At 44.1% G+C, this 17,948-nt stretch overlaps 1 protein-coding gene across 2 annotated transcripts in view; it reads right to left on the bottom strand.

Moving 5' to 3' along the window:
- LOC110496157 (E3 ubiquitin-protein ligase RNF19B) overlaps positions 1-17,948 on the bottom strand; it is a 30,043-nt gene that overhangs the window by 11,740 nt on the left and 355 nt on the right. Inside the window, exons 2-4 of one of the 2 annotated variants that reach the window (XM_036952676.1) lie at positions 4,051-4,199; positions 3,447-3,680; positions 1,851-3,176 (exon numbers count right to left, since the gene is read on the bottom strand). In XM_036952676.1, the coding sequence (XP_036808571.1) occupies positions 1,851-2,536 (686 nt within the window). In that variant the 5' untranslated portion in view covers positions 2,537-3,176; positions 3,447-3,680; positions 4,051-4,199. The remainder of the gene's footprint in view (positions 1-1,850; positions 3,177-3,446; positions 3,681-4,050; positions 4,200-17,948) is intronic. The other variant, XM_021571892.2, reaches the window with a different exon arrangement.

Below are 17,948 nucleotides of genomic sequence, written 5' to 3'. Positions count from 1 at the left end.
ATTTCAAGTTTTCATAATAAAATCGGTAATCGGTACGATTTGCCGATTTAAATTTTTTATATATATATTTTTTTTTACACCTTTATTTAACTAGGCAAGTCAGTTAAGAACACATTCTTATTTTAAATGATGGCCTAGGAACGGTGGGTTAACTGCCTTGTTCAGGGGCAGAACGACAGATTTTTACCTTGTCAGCTCAGGAAGTCGTTTTTGCAACCTTCCAGTTACTAGTCCAACGCTCTAACCACTAGGCTACCCTGCCGCCCCTTATGACTTCAAGCCTATCAACTTCCGAGATGAAGCTGGCGTAACCGATGTGAAATGGCTAGCTAGTTAGAGGGGTGCGCGCTAATAGCGTTTCAAACGTCACTCGCTCTGAGACTTGGAGTGGTTGTTCCCCTTGCTCTGCATGGGTAACGCTGCTTCGAGGGTGGCTGTTGTCGATGTGTTCATGGTTCGAGCCCAGGTAGGAGCGAGGAGAGGTACGGAAGCTATACTGTTACACTGGCAATACTAAAGTGCCTATAAGAACATCCAATAGTCAAAAGGTATATGAAATACAAATCGTATAGAGAGAAATAGTCCTATAATTCCTATAATAACTACAACCTAAAACTTCTTACCTGGGAATATTGAAGACTCATGTTAAAAGGAACCACCAGCTTTCATATGTTCTTATGTTCTGAGCAAGGAACTTAAACGTTAGCTTTCTTACATGGCACATATTGCACTTTTACTTTCTTCTCCAACACTTTGTTTTTGCATTATTTACACCAAATTGAACATGTTTCATTATTTATTTGAGGCTAAATTGATATTATTGATGTATTATATTAAGTTAAAATAAGTGTTCATTCAGTATTGTTGTAATTGTCATTATTACAAATAAATACAAATACATTTAAAAAAAATGCGCAATTAATCGGTAAGGGCTTTTTTTGGTCCTCCAATAATCGATATCGGTATTGAAAAATCATAATCGGTCAACCTCTAATTAGTACCATTATGTGTGTATGGAATCTGCACTCTTCACACACCCACACAATGTACTGCTTTGGAAACCTCCACTCTAGGTGGCCCAAACCACACTAGTCCTTTCCATGGTAGGACTGTAGGGAGGGAATGGTAGTGTATTGAGTCACTCTGGTTTCTTTAGAATGTAGGTCATCTATAGTCCAGCCCACTGTCTAGGTCCTTCCCCTCTGTCTGACAGGATTCACACTATCAAACAGACATGTTTCCTTCGAATATAAACATCATAGAGATTCTGTGCTTTCCCTCCCACAAACACACACACACACACACACACACACACACTTGCTTGTGGCACACATACACAAACACACAAAACATGCTCATACCAGCTCATCAGAAATTTCCCCATATCACATTAAACGATCAGCCTCTGAGCATTGTCATTCCCCTTGTAACCACATAATAGCCTGACATTCTAACCCACTTAGAGAATTCTAGGCTATAAAACTTTCCTTTCACCCTCATAGTGCCAACTGTCACCTCTGCCAGAGCCAATAATTGTTATAATACTGTAGGTCATTCCAGTTTACGACAATCAGCCTCGAACTTATGATATCATTGACAGAACAATGCTTTCAAAGCATGAATCTGCTATAAAAAAAAAGGTTATGGTTAGTGTTAATGGTAGGGGTTAGGTAAAGGTAAGGTTTAAGTTCGGGGTTAGGGGTTGAAATCCTATTTGTGGTCAGAAAGAGCTTGAAGGTTCTTCCACCCCTTCCTGCATGGCTAGGCTATAGAGCTAGGCTTACGGTTCAGGTTTACACCCAGGTTCAGATTGAGGTTAAGGCCAGGAAACAATGAGAGTTGATTCTTACCCGCAGTCGGGCGCGGGACACCAGCGGCAGTCCGGGTCGGAGGCCAGGCAGCGTCGCAGCAGGAACTCCTCATACTTCTCCAGCAGGGCTGCGTCGCCCAAGATGTCCGCCACCTGATGAGGCGCCAGGCGCTCCGAGCACTCGGGGCAGCTGAGATGGACGCGGCTCTCCGTGATCTCGATGCGCAGGTACTGGCGCAGGCAGCACAGGCAGGAGCGGTGGCTGCAGCCCAGCAGCTCGGGGAGCTGTTCGGGGGGCTGGGGCACCAGGCACAGGGGGCACTCCAGGAAGTCTGCTGGAGGAGAGGAGCTGGAGGTGGTGGAGCTGGAGGACTGGGGGGGACCCAGGGAGGTCCGGCTGGAAGAGAGGGGCTCTGCTGGGGTGGAGGTCTGAGCGGTGGCTGGGCCCTGGGGAACATCCGTGGCAGTGTTCGTAGGGGCTGGGTCGGGTGTGGAAGGGACTACAGGGGGAACAAGGGGGGCAAGTTGTTGTTGTTGATGCTGTTGGTTGTGGAGCTGGGATAAAGGGGTGGCTGCCCCTGCTTTGGCGCTCCGGGAACCCCGTTTGCTGTGGAAGAGGCTGTGGAAGGAGATGCGTCCTTGGCGTTTTCTCGGTGCCCGGCATTTGGGGTTGGGAATGCCGCTCACCGAGGAGTGGGGGGATTCCGAGTCCCTTTCCGATCCCATTTTCCCAGAAAGTGACTCACGGTAGCGTCTTTCCTTTTCCGCTCTTATTAGTCTTATATCACCGTGAGGAAGCTTGCCTCACACACACTAACACAAACACACTCACACGGGAGTACTTGTGCTCGGGTGAAACCAGAACGGAATGTCGCTGATACCCAGTTGTAAACTCTTTTTCCTCTTCCTCTTAAACCCACAAATGGAACGATAGGTGAGAAGACAAAAGAGAAAGAGAAAGACACAAATAGCCAAAATTCCCCTTCCCTCCCGCTGGCTTTCACACCTCTCACACTCAGTTGCTCCAAATCAAGAGTGTGAGAAAAGTCACAGGTGTGCTTTTGTCCAAACCAACATAGGGGTCCAAAATTACAGTAAACTGTTACTGTAAACCACAAAGAGGAGAATGAATACAACAGGAAACGTCACTGTCACTCCTTAGTAAATGGTTCTCAATTCAGACGAGGAGGAAAAAAACATAGAGGAACGTTATAAAATGTATAGAACAACTTCTTGGGGGTTATTCAAAATGTCTTAAATCCTTCTTGGTGGTTGCTCCGGTCCAATTTTCTTCTGTAGTCCTTTTTCTCTCTTTTTCTTCTCCTCTTCTCTTCTGTGTGTGTCTCTCACTCTCTCAATCAACCGTCTGTGAGGAGGAAGAAGAGAACAGGAAGTTAGCTGAGCAGAGAGCACAGGGAGCATGCTCAGTATGACACACCTCTCCCCTCCTTCCTCATTCTCTCTCTCGCTGTTATTACTTCACAATTAACTCTTGGCGCAGATAGTCAGGAAGAATAATTTCATTACACTATGCACACACATACACACCTGGCATAATCACTGATAAAGACATGCTCATTGACTCACAAGATACAGCCATTTGGAAAGCGAAATACTTTCTTTTTTTTTTACTTACTAATGATGATGACATAATGTGTCTTGAAGAGGAAGCAAACTTATTCATCCGTCCAATTAGCTCCTATATTATTTATCCTCTCATTCCTTCTCTTTCTCTCATCCGCTCTTCTCCTTTGTCTCTCTCCGTCAATATGAAACCCTCTCTCTCACACACACACACACACACACACACGTCGCAAGCTGCTCTCCACTTCACACTGCGCTTCTACTGCGGTTGCCATGACGATGCGCACTAGGAGCCGAGCAAACAGCGACCCACTCAGTGACTGTGGCACTTATGTATGCACTGACACACACACACAAGTAACACATGTACTCTTGTCATTTACTCATATTATATATATATATATATATATATATAATGCAGACACTGGTAAATATAGCACTGATTAATGTATGTGTGTATTGACACAGTGTTATAGGTGAGAGTGTGTGTGTGTGTGTGTGTGTGTGTGTGTGTGTGTGTGTGTGTGTGTGTGTGTGCCGAAAGTAATGTTATGCTAAGATAAGAGAAAAGGGAAAGAGAGAATCAGAGGGAGGGTTATGAGGGTTGACATTCAGAATCTGTGCCCCTCTCTTTAAGGTAGCCTATATATACCCACCTTCTAAGCACACACACACTGAGTCATAACAGCTTCATTACTGTGTTCTGGCCTGTTTCCCTCCTCCTAAAGTATGCCTGGTCTATGACAAGGTCTATGACAAGGCAAATCTGATTATGATTCCAGTAGTAGCCTTTGAGTGCAGGAGGCTGAGAGACAGACACAGACAGAGGATCAACCAGTATGAGTCATAAAACATCAGACTTCAGCCCTTGTTGACAGAAGGGTATATGGGAAAGGGCTGGGCTAACATAGATACTGCATGTAGCTAACCATGATTGATTGAAATACTATTGGGTCAGTGACTGACAGATAGCAGCACCAATCGATTAGAGACCTTGGCTGAAAGAACTGGATGTTGTCTGTTTGCTTGCTCTCTTGCCTTGCACAGCCCTTAATAACAGCCAATAGCCACAGTTAAGACAGGTTGACCGGTAGTGATAGCGTTAGACAAAGGCTACAGGCTATCACACCAGGTTGTGTTGAAAGAAGAACATTGAACCATATTGATGAAACTGTAGTAGATTTCCACCATGTTACAGACGTACACACACACACACACAACGACACACACACGCAATGAGGTAGAAATAAACATTCTATGTTATCCCAGCAGCAGTAACCATGGTGCCTCTTCCCTCCCTGATCTGCTGGGCTGGCGGGTGAAGTGAAAGGGCCACTGTTGAATCATGGATCGCTACGGAGTATAAAAATAATGGCAATTTATATACACTATATCTACAAAAAGGTATGTGGACACCCCTTCAAATTAGTGGATTCGGCTATTTCGGTCACAGTATAAAATCGAGCACACAGCTGTGAAATCTCCATAGACAAACAAGTCAGTTCGTCATATTTCTGCTCTGCTAGAACTGCCCAGGTCAACTGTAAATGCTGTTATTGTGAAATGGAAACGTCAAAGAGCAACAACGGCTCTGCCGCGAAGTGGTAGGCCACACAAGCTCGCAGAACGGGAGCGCCGAAGGCTGCAGAGCATGTAAAAATGGTCTGTCCTCGGTTGCAACACTCACTACCGAGTTCCAAACTGCCTTTGGAAGCAACGTCAGCACAAGAACTGTTCGTCGGGAGCTTCATGAAATGGGTTCCATGGCCAAGCAGCATCACACAAGCTTAAGATTACCGAGCACAATGCCGAGCGTCGGCTGATGTGGTGTAAAGCTCGGCGCCATTGTACTCTGGAGGAGCAGAAACGCGTTCTTTGGAGTGATGAATCACGCTTCACCATCTGGCAGTCCGAAGGACGAATTTGGGTTTGGCTGATGTCAGGAGAACGCTACCTGCCCGAATGCATAGTGCCAACTGTAAAGTTTGGTGGAGGAGGAATAATGGTCTGGGGCTGTTTTTCATGATTCGGGCTAGGTCTCTTAGTTCCAGTGAAGGGAAATCTGAACGCTACAGCATACAATGACATTCTAGACGATTCTGTGCTTCCAACTTTGTGGCAATAGTTTGGGGAAGGCCCTTTCATGTTTTAGCATGACAATGCCCCCATGCACAAAGTGAGGTCCATACAGAAATGGTTTGTCGAGATCGGTGTGGAAGAACTTGACTGGCCTGCACAGAGCCCTGACCTCAACCACATCAAACACCTTTGGTATAAATTGGAACACCGACTGCGAGCCAGGCATAATTGCCCAACATCAGTGCCCGACCACACTAACGCTGTTGTGGCTGAATGGAAGCAAGTCCCCACAGAAATGTTCCAACACCTAGTGGAAAGCCTTCCCATAAGAATGGAAGCTGTTATAGCAGCAAAGGGGGGACCAACTCCACATTAATTCCCATGATTTTGAAATAAGATGGTCAATGAGCAGGTGTCAACATACTTCTGTCATGTAGTCAGCAGAATTGGTAATAGCCCTCTCATCATACACTCTTAGAAAAAAAAGGGTTCCAAAATGGTTTTCAGCTGTCCCAATAGGAGAATCCTTTTTGGTTCCAGGGAGTACCATTTTCTGTTCCATGTAGAACCCTCTAGTGCCGATGGAAAAAAACAGATAGTTACATATCGGGATATTATTTTTGACGATATATCATACCGTTTTGACAAGATCACAAAATTATTTTTGCGCTAGTTGGTTGTACCTGCAACAAAATTCCAATCTTTTTCCAATTAGCTTTCTGCACTTTTATTTCTATGACTCATCCAAACTCGTTTTCTCATGGTTCTCTCCTGTCCCTCTGCAGGAATATGTATGGAACAATGAATCGCCCCCCCCCCCAAAAAAAAATCACAATACTGAATCACAATATATATAGAATCGTGAGAATCACAAAACATATCAGATCGGCACCTAAGTATTGTGATAACATTGTATCGTAAGGTCCCTGGCAATTCCCAACCCTAGAACCCTCTGTGGAAAGGGTTCTACAAGGGAACCAAAAAAGGTTCTATCTGGAATCAAAAAGGGTTCTTCAAAAGGTTATCCTATGGGGACAGCCAAAGAACCCTTTTAGGTTCTAGATAGCACCTTTTTTTCCCCTAAGACTGTACCCTCAGGTTGGCACTAGCCTCTACTCTCCTATGATGAAACATAATTGCAATCTGTGTGTGTGTGTGTGTGTGTGTGTGTGTGTGTGTGTGTGTGTGTGTGTGTGTGTGTGTGTATGATAGCTTTCTATAGCCCTGCGTGAGTGCCTTTTTATGTCTACATGACTCTGTAAGAGTTGCCGTACACCCAAGTGTGTGTGTGTGTGTCACTTCAAACTGAACTTGATGACAAAATAGATTGTCCCTGGAAACTGTGTAAAAGTGTACTACACTGACTGTCAGAAAATAATTCTGTTCATATGTCTCCTATGAGATTCCTTTTCAGAGGTAAAGGAAAATGCATGATTCTGTAAAAGGCTTTCAAGAGAAATAGCTCTTATGAAAATGCCCTTTTTCCCTTTGGTAAGAAATTAAAATGTTAAAAAGCATAAAGAAATTCCTCATCTGGTTCAAAAACTCTCCTTCAATATATACTGAACAAAAATATAAACGCAACCATTTCAAATATTTTACTGAGTTACAGTTCATATAAGAAAATGAGTCAATTGAAATTAGGCCCTAATCTATGCATTTCACATGACTGGGAATACAGATATGAGTCTGTTGGTCACAGATACCTTTTTAAAAAAAAGTAGGGCGTGGATCAGAAAACCAGTCAGTATCTGGTGTGACCACCATTTGCCTCATGCAGTGCGAGACATCTGCTTCATATAGAGTTGATCAGGCGGTTGATTGTGGCTTGTGGAACGTTGTCCCAGTCCTCTTCAATGGCTGTGCGAAGTTGCTGGATATTGGCGGGAACTGGAACATGCTGCCGTCGATCCAGAGCATCCCACACATGCTCAATGGGTGACATGTCTGGCGAGTATGCAGGCCATGGAAAAACTGGGACACTTTCAGCTTCTAAGAATGTTGTACAGATCCTTGTGACATAGGGCTGTGCATTATCATGCTGAAACATGAGGTGATGGCAGCGGATGAATGGCACGACAATGGGCCTCAGGATATCATCACGGTATCTCTGTGCATTCACATTGCCATCAATAAAATGCAATTGTGTTCGTTGTCCATAGTTTAGGCCTGCCCATACCATAACCACACCGCCACCATGGGGCACTCTGTTCAGAACGTTGACATCAGCAAACCGTTCGCCCACATGACGCCATACACGTGGTCTGCGTTTGTGAGGCTGTTTGGACGCATTGCCAAATTCTCTAAAAAGACGGAGGCGGCTTATGGTAGATAAATGAACATTCAATTATCTGGCAACAGCTCTGGTGGCCATTCCTGCAGTCAGCATGCCAATTTCCCCCCAGGTGGATGGATCATCCTGGCAAAATGAGAAATGCTCATTAACAAGGATGTGAAAAAATGTGTCCACAAAATTTGAGAGAAATAAGCTTTTTGTGAGTATTTGGAACATTTCTGGGATCTTTTACTTCAGCTCATGAAACATGGGACCAACACTTTTCATGCCCCGTTAATATTTTGGCTCAGTGTGGGTATTAGAGCTGTACTCAGTTACTGTTCGGTGTAAATGGCATTATATAGCTTTCATTACATTAGCAAATGTGTCATCTCTGGCATTAAGAAAGTATTCTTGTCAAGTGACAATATATTTGGAAGGGTTTTGATGCATCTAGTATCCAAACGTTAGACCTTTTCGGATCATTTTAGTGGGATATATATTGAATGTAGCCCCTACATGACTTGAGAGAGAGAGACAGAGAGACATAAATAGAAAGAGGGATGAGAGCGAGTGAGGAGGCATGGCAGATGGGCATGAACAGGCTGAAGACTCAGTGGTCTAAGTTCTGTGATCGGCACACGCTTTTTCCCCCCTCACTTGTCCTCCCACTCGACTGCTGCTCGCGCACGCACACACGCACACACAATCTCTCGCTGTGATGTACAATTACACTAATGACATTTTATTTAGCCTCTAAGCAGCTCTAGTTTCTTGTCTTCTGAATTAAAAACCTCTCGGACATGTCAGATATTGTTATGCTTGCTGCTGCAAGGTGAGTCAACTGTGTGCAGAGCCTCTTGACAGAGACATTACTCTTCTTGGACATTAAGTGGGGCCAGTTTGTGCTTTCAGTTTGTTTGGCCTCGTCTCAGCAATTCTATTTCCGGAAGACACTGAAACTGTACAGTCTAAGTACTTTAGGATCCTCCATCCTTCCCAGGAACCCTATGAACCTACATACTGCCTCTATGCACGCAAGTCAATTTGATATGATACTGTAAGTCAATTTGATATGATACCGGTGTGCCACTGAAAGACCCGATAGTTGTTACACAAGCCGCTGAGTCAGAGCTGATTTGTTGCTGTTGCAGAGCTGTTTTGGGGTTACACTTTACAAGCCTCTGCAAATACATTATGCAAAATGAAGACAATAAAAGCATGGATCTATTTTGGACCAGGGACATCCAACCAAAATGAAAGGGAAGACTGGGGATGTCCCTATTATACTGTTGTGCTATATTTCACTTTGTCAACTTTGATTATGCTTTATAAAATACATATATTTTGTGTGTGTGTAAATGTCATATTATTCAGGGATATAGTTGATATTCAGAGATATGGTTGACACAAACTAACACAATGGGGGCACAGTAGGCTACTGATACAGTACTATACTCCAGTATGCTTCTGATACAGTACTATACTCCAGTATGCTTCTGATACAGTACTATACTCCAGTAGGCTTCTGATACAGTACTATACTCCAGTAGTCTTCTGATACAGTACTATACTCCAGTAGGCTTCTGATATAGTACTATACTCCAGTAGGCTTCTGATACAGTACTATACTCCAGTAGGCTTCTGATACAGTACTATACTCCAGTAGTCTTCTGATACAGTACTATACTCCAGTAGGCTTCTGATACAGTACTATACTCCAGTAGTCTTCTGATACAGTACTATACTCCAGTAGTCTTCTGATACAGTACTATACTCCAGTAGTCTTCTGATACAGTACTATACTCCAGTAGTCTTCTGATACAGTACTATACTCCAGTAGGCTTCTGATACAGTACTATACTCCAGTAGTCTTCTGATACAGTACTATACTCCAGTAGGCTTCTGATATAGTACTATACTCCAGTAGGCTTCTGATATAGTACTATACTCCAGTAGGCTTCTGATATAGTACTATACTCCAGTAGGCTACTGATACAGTACTATACTCCAGTAGTCTTCTGATACAGTACTATACTCCAGTAGTCTTCTGATACAGTACTATACTCCAGTAGGCTTCTGATACAGTACTATACTCCAGTAGGCTTCTGATATAGTACTATACTCCAGTAGGCTTCTGATACAGTACTATGCTCCAGTAGGCCTAAGTAATTAAAACTCACCATCACACAAACAATCCGATTCATGTCACTGTGTGGTTGTTTACAAAGACTGACAGACAGCGGGGTAGGCAGACGAGCTGGTAAGCTAATTAGCTGGTTTGTAGTGATACTACCTAAACCCTCTGTAAGCCCTGAGCTCTAACTGAGGACTGAGGCCTGTGTCTCTGGGCTGAGTCTCTGGGTAGAGCAGGTGGTCTCTGTGAACTCAGGTTTACTGGTTTAATAGACTCAATTCATTAGAGCAGAAGGGCGCAATAACAGGTTAATAAAGAGCCTCCCGAGTGGCGCAGCGGTCTGAGGCAATGTATCTCAGTGCTAGAGGCGTCACTACAGACCCTGGTTCAATTCCAGGCTGTATCACAACCGGCCGTGAGTGGGAGTCCCATAGGGCGGCGCACAATTGGCGGCCAGCGTTGTCCGGGTTAGGGTTTGGCCGGGGTAGGCCGTCATTGTAAATAATAATTAAAGTTTACATAAAAACATTAAATAAAAATAATGAAGGTAGCGACAGCAGCGTGAGGCAGATGAGATGCCTCTCAGTGGGTTGTTCTCTTTATCAACATCTTTCAATCTCTCCAGGCAGAAGTTAATATAGGAGGGAGGAAACAGAGGGAACTGCCCCGGTGGCTATAACTCTCGTTCCTCTCTCTCTCTTCACCTCTCTGTGACGAGGCCATTGCCGTGTCTCGCTAACATGCTGGGCAGGCCAAGACTGCTGCCTCCTCTAAACACCAGGCTAGTTGAGTCATGTCGTGATGTGATGAGACTATGTGAAAACTGGGTTAAAAAGGAAACACGTCCTTCTGTTCAGCCAAAAGCGCCATTACTGCCTACTGATTCATAGTGTTTGGCGGTCATTTGGAGGCCATTTGGAGCCCTCCCACACTATCGGTTTTATAAGGTAATGGAAGATGTGGGAGTTTTAAAAAGGGGTTGAGAGCCAGAGACAGTCGTTGGCCATTCTGTGGAAGCACCTAGAGAAACCAGACTTTGTGTTTCCCTCTGAATTTACCTCTGAACTGAAGCTGGCAGGGAGGAGTGGTCAGCCAGTCTCGCATCCCTTTTCAAACAAAATGAAACAACAGGAATACCCTGGAATAACCCCATTACAAGCACTCGAACACACACGCCACGCACCCACATACTTATACACCCAGTCATCCACACATTGACACATCGTCAAACAAACACACACACACACACACACACACACACACACACACACACACACACACACTTATATATTGCATAAGAGATACACACGTATGAATGTCCCTCTGATTCAGTGAGATAAAAGGGAGAGTCAGGCTACGAGGTTCTATAATTAGAGGAGCATTCAGGAGGCAAACTGCTGAGTTGTTGAATGTTTAATGTGAAGCCTGGAGGCGTCACAGCGGCAGAGAATAGGCCCAGGTCCCAGCCCCACAGCCCCCTGAGCCCCAATCCACCAACACAGACCAGGGCATACCAACCAGCGGGTATGAAAGACAGGGAGGGGCCGGGTCGTTTGAGGGAGAAAGAGAAGGAGGTGAGACATGGTCAATGAGGACAGTGCATGTGAGTGGAGATAGATACAGTATGTCACATAGGCCTAGTATGGTTGACTGTTAGGCTGACTTCCAGTGCACTGTAACCTGAAGCGGCCTAGTATGTGGGACCAGAGACTACAAATGAAGTCAGCATTTCCAGTAAATATAGGTAATATCGTTGCGGGGTAGTGAGTGTTGACTTCCCTATTAGTTGTTGAAGACAGACGGTAACTAGAGCAAGCAGATGGATACCAGGCTTTCATGGTTAAATGTTGTCACCTCTTTCCTCTCTCTCCCTCTCTCTCAATGGAATGATATTAATATCCTGGCCTCAATAATGCTTTCGGGACAAACAGGGGAGCGGTGGGACAAGGAACGCATGAGTGAGAGGGGAGAGGAGGAAATTGAGAATGAGGAGGGCATTCGACATGACGGGCATTTTGGAATAGAGATGTCAAAGAATGCTCAGAGGTGTTAAACGGTAGCTCACCACTTCCTACAGGCTACTGTAGCAACATGCATGTACACAAACAAACACAGATGCACACACAGTAGTTATGTACTATGGTACTCTATCATCAGCCTTGCCTCACTGTTAGATTACTGTGCACTTGTTTTATACTCAAGAATGAGGAGCAGTCAAAACATGCACAATACTATGGGATATATACACAATATATTCAAAAGGTATGTGGACACCCCTTCAAATTAGTGGAATTGGCTTTTTCCAGCCACACCCATTGCTGACAGGTGTATATATTTGAGCACAGAGCCATGCAATCTCCATAGACAAGCATTGGCAGTAGAATGACCTTACTGAAGAGCTCAGTGACTTTCAACGTTGCACTGTCATAGGATGCCACCTTTCCAACAAGTCAGTTCATCACATTTCTGCCCTGCTAGAGTTACCCCGGGCAACTGTAAATGCTGTTATTGTGAAGTGGAAACGTCTAGGAGCAACAACGGCTCTGCCGTGAAGTGGTAGGCCACACAAGCTCACAGAACGGGACCGCCGAGGGTTGAAGCGAGTAGCGCATAAAAATGGTCTGTCCTCAGTTGAAACACTCACTACAGAGTTCCAAACTTCCTCTGGAAGCAACTTCAGCACAAGAACTGTTCGTCGGGAGCTTCATGAAATGGGTTTCCATGGCCAAACATCAAGTCAAATGTTATTTGTCACATGCGCTGAATACAACAGTTAAATTAAAGTAAAAAATTATAAAAAGTAACACAATAAAATAACAATAGCGAGGCTATATACAGGGGGTACCGGTACAGAGTCAATGTGCAGGGGTACAAGTTAGTTGACGTAATTTGTACACGTAGGTATGGGTAAAAGTGACTATGCATCGAAAATAGACAGCACGTAGGCCAGTGGCGCCGCCAAGGGGTGGCCAGGGGGGGCCGCGGCCACCCTGATACAATAGCTCCCCCCCCCCCCCCCCCCCCCCCCCTCTGAGTCCCCTCGTGGGGTGCATATGCATAATATGCTTCTATCTGATATTTTACATTAGGTACTATTCATTTAAATCAATAATGTATATTTTTCATAATAGTTCATGTGAAAGAAAATGACAAATGCATAGCCAGCCAGATGCTTTTGACCGTCCGGGAACTGAGTCACACTCCGACCCGTCACCTCTTCCCAGCCTGCTACTGCACAGTGCACTGCCAGATGACAGCAGCAGCTGAGCTCAGCCTCGTGTCTCTGGTGGCATCATCGGAAGCTAGGCTAGCTGGCAGATGCCTGCAGAGTTGAGACCACCAGACTGCTAACGGGTAAGTAAGTCATACAGTACTAGTTACAGTTTTTTTTTTTTATTATGTACTCAGTAAACTCTTCGTTTTTTGACGGTGTCGAATTACCTGGCTAGCTAGCTTATTAAGTTAGCTAGTGAATTGGGGTATTGGGGAGGCTTAGCTAGCTAGTTTATGCCGTAAGGTTACTCTGCAGCATAGAGAGTGTTAGCTAAATATAGTTAGAGATCCTAGCTTTCCAGAACGATTTTCAAACCACTTGATGAACTTAGGACTGCCAGAGCATCTAGCTAGCTGACGTTATGGGCTGGTATAGCGTTAGCTTACTAGCTACGATTAGCCACTGTAGCTATGTCAATTTGCAGACGATGAAGAGAAAGTCCACGGATATCGCTTCTTTCTTTAAGAAGAACAGTAGTACAGGGGAGATACAGCCGACAGGGGAGCAGCAGCAGAGGGTTAACGTTAGTGAGGATGCAGTCGAAGATGATGATAACGTCATTGAGCAAGCCAATGAACAGGCAGAGGCAGCGAGAGAGCATGGCAGAACATGACGGCGACGAACTGGCACAGGCAGCATCAGTGACAGAGCACAGTGAAGAACACCAGACAGCAGCACGGCACGAAAGTGCGGAACAGGCAGCAACAACAGTCCCAGAGGTCAACAACCAAGCGAGGCAGGACCCAGCTAGAGCTATTCAACCCGTTCCTGGACCAACAGATGAAGTTATGACAGCATGACAGTGCCCCTGATAATGAAATGGGTGGCTAGAGAGTAATGTTATCTGGGTCATGACATAATCACATAAAGCCTTCTGATTCATGTTTATTGGTCGTTGAGTTTGAATAGTCTGAATTGTCTGTAGGCCGATATTACAAATGAGCCCAAATAGATCTACAGTGTGTTGGCCTCCTTGTAACATTCACCAATGTTTATGGTGAGATAAAACATCTGTCAGATATCTTACAGTCCCCATAACTCAATTTGGGCACGGCTATTACCTTTGTTGATTCTCTAGTTGACACATTGAACAGTTATAGAGAGGGCTCTCGCTTGAATGAGATTTGGGACAACACGGTGACCTCCAGGCCGTCAGATCACACCGAGCTCTAGGCTTGCTGGGCATCACATTCCCACTCCAATAGTTCAAAGACAGGTCAACACAGATAAGGAGTCATTCGTGGGCAGGTTCATTCATTCCAATCGTTGATGTGCTTCTCTCTGAGGTGACGACAAGATGTTCTACAGTAAATTGTGTCATCATGCAAGGCCTTGAATCTCTGCAGTCCCACATTTTGTGAGAAAAATTAAGTGTTTTCCATTTGCCTCACAACACAACTGCAGCACTGAGGATCTGGAATATGAGATCCCTCAGCTTAAGCAAATTCTTGATAGGAAGCAAACTGGTGGCTTGGAAACACCAGTTTAATAAAGCTCACAGTCTTCCTTGAGCCATATAGGGAGGTGTTCCACGAGATGTTTAAACTTTGCATTACCTGTGAGCACTGCAGCATGTGAGAACAGTTTTCCTGTGCTAAAGTTAATCAAGACTGTCTTGAGAAATACAATGAGTGACAAGCGATTGCTCCATTTGGGGGTGTTAAGAGTAGAGTCAAGGGCGAGGGCCATAAATCTTGATTTTGTGGATGTGTTTGCCAAAAGACACAGCAACAGGCGAATAAAGCTGTATTGAAAAGAATGTAGCCTATTAAAGCAGGGATATGAATAGGCTATGAGTAGGCTATAGTAAAATGTATATTGTTGTCCATGATTGTGCTTTTTTGTTTTGTTTTCCATTTTTGGACATATACAGTTGAAGTCAGAAGTTTACATACACTTAGGTTGGAGTCAATAAAACTTGTTTTTCAACCACTCCACAAGTGTCTTGTTAACAAACTATAATTTTGGCAAGTCGGTTGTGCATGACACAAGTAATTTTTCCAACAATTGTTTACACACAGATTATTTCACATATAATTCACTGTCTCACAATTCCAGTGGGTCAGAAGTTTACATACACTAAGTTGACTGTGCCTTTGAACAGCTGGGAAAATTCCAGAAAATTATGTCATGGCGTTAGAAGCTTCTGGCAAGGTAATTGACATCATTTGAGTCAATTGGAGGTGTACCTGTGGATGTATTTCAAGGACTACCTTCAAACTCAGTGCCTCTTTGCTTGACATCATAGGAAAATCAAAAGAAAATCAGCCAAGACCTCAGAAAAATAAATTGTAGACCTCCACAAGTCTGGTTCATCCTTGGGAGCAATTTCCAAACACCTGAAGGTACCACGTTCACCAGTACAAACAAGTGTATGCAAGTATAAACACCATGGGACCACGCTGCCGTCATACCAGGAGAAGGAGACGAATTCTAGAGATGAAGGTACTTTGGTGCAAAAAGTGCAAATCAATCCCAGAACAACAGCAAAGGACCTTGTGAAGATGCTGGAGGAAACAGGTACAAAACTATCTATATCCACAGTAAAATTAGTCCTTTATCAACCTGAAAGGCCGCTGAGCAAGGAAGAAGCCACTGGTCCAAAACCGTCATAAAAAAGCCAGACTACGGTTTGCAACTGCACATGGGGACAAAGATCGTACTTTTTGGAGAAATGTCCTATGGTCTGATGAAACAAAAATAGAACTGTTTGGCCATAATGACCATTGTTATGTTTAGAGGAAAAAGGGGGAGGCTTGCAAGCCGAAGAACACCATCCCAACCGTGAAGCACAGGGGTGGCAGCATCATGGTGTGGTGGTGCTTTGCTGCAGGAGGAATTGGTGCACTTCACAAAATAGATGGCATCATGAGGAAAGAAAATTATGTGGATATATTGAAGCAACATCTCAAGATATCAGTCAGGCAGGAAGTTAAAGCTTGGTCGCAAATGGGTCTTCCAAATGGACAATGACCCCAAGCATACTTCCAAAGTTGTGGCAAAATTACTTAAGGACAACAAAGTCAATGTATTGGAGTGGCCATCACAAAGCCATGACCTCAATCCTATAGAAAATGTGTGGGCAGAAATAAATAATTCTCTCTACTATCATTGTGACATTTCACATTCATAAAATAAAGTGGTGATCCTAACTGACCTAAGACAGAGAATTTTTACTTGGATTAAATGGCAGGAATTGTGAAAAAACTGAGTTTAAATGTATTTGGCTAAGGTGTATGTAAACTTCTGACTTCAACTGTATAATATTTTTGTTTACAAAAAAAGACACAGCAACAGCCGAATAAAGCTGTATTGAAAATAATTGGAGGCCTCTGTGTGATGTTTTTAAACTCAAGTAGGCTTGCTCCCAGTAAATGTTGTGTTCCTTACAATCAATGTGCTCCTTCAAGTTAAAGCTGTATATTTGTATTTTTAAGGAAAGGGACAACTCGCCTATTTGAAGAACAATGAATTGCCTAAACACATTTATACAGATAAATAACACATTTAAACAGGATTGTTGTGGTACTCAAAATGTTAACTGAACCGGTACTAGTCAATGCACATAAGATAAATAGTAACATTAACTGTAAAATAAGAAACCAAAGTATATCAGTATGCGATTCCTTAACTCTCATATTGACATAGTTTTCAACTAGCCTATATACTACAACAGAATTCCTGAGAATTCCTGAATTTCAGTTATGGCTTTGGTTTTGGTGGGCCACCTCGAGATTTTCAGTGGCCCAACCTGGCCACTGCACGTAGCAGTAGCGAAAAACAAATATGGGGATGGGGGGGGGGTCAATGTAAACAGTCCGGGTGGCCATTTAATTAATTGTTCAGCAGTCTTATGGCTAGAAGCTGTTAAGGAGCCTTTTGGTCCTAGAATAGGCGCTCCGGTACCGTTTTCCGTGCAGAAGCCTAAGATCACCATGTGCAATGCCAAGCATCAGCTGGTGGGGTGTAAAGCCATTGGACATTGGAGCAGTGGAAACATGGTCTCTGGAGTGATGGATCACGCTTCACCATCTGGAAATCAGACGGACAAATCTGGTTTTGCCAGAACACTAGCTGCCCCAATGCATAGTGCCAACTGTAAAGTTTGGTGGATGAGGAATAATGATCTGGGGCTGTTTTTCATGGTTCAGGCTAGTCTCCTTAGTTCCAGTGGAGGGAAATCTGAACGCTACAGCATACAATGACATTCTAGACAATTCTGTGCTTCCAACTTTGTAGCAACAGTTTGTGGAAGGCCCTTTCCTGTTTCAGCATGACAATGCCCCCATGCACAAAGCGAGGTCCATACAGGAAATGGTTTGTCGAGATCGGTGTGAAAGAACGTGACTGGCCTGCACAGAGCCCGACCTCAACCCCATCAAATACCTTTGGGATGAATTGGAACGCCAACTAGGAGCCAGGCCTAGTCGCCAAACATCACTAATGCTCTTGGCTGAATGGAAGCAAGTCCCTGCAGCAATGTTCCAACATCTAGTGGAAGGCCTTCCCAGAAGACTGGAGGCTGTTATAGCAGCAAAAGGGGGATCAGCTCCAGATCAATGCCCATGATTTTGGATTGAGATGTTCGACGAGAAGGTGTCCACATACTTTTGGTCATGTAGTGTACCTTTGGCAATTCATATAAACTGACCAGGTAGCAAACTAACACTTCCGTTAGCGATAGGTTACTAACCTTAATGTAGCCTAGTAGGCAACTGAGCGACATGACATTCCAAACCACAAGACGCATGATGAAATGTGTAAAAATCGAACTCTTGAACATGTTGCA

Source organism: Oncorhynchus mykiss, chromosome 18 (genome assembly GCF_013265735.2).
Source record: "Oncorhynchus mykiss isolate Arlee chromosome 18, USDA_OmykA_1.1, whole genome shotgun sequence".
Classification (NCBI taxonomy): Eukaryota; Metazoa; Chordata; class Actinopteri; order Salmoniformes; family Salmonidae; genus Oncorhynchus; species Oncorhynchus mykiss.
The sequence above is the reverse complement of the archived record's forward strand: the minus strand, read 5'-3'. Positions and strand labels throughout refer to the sequence as shown.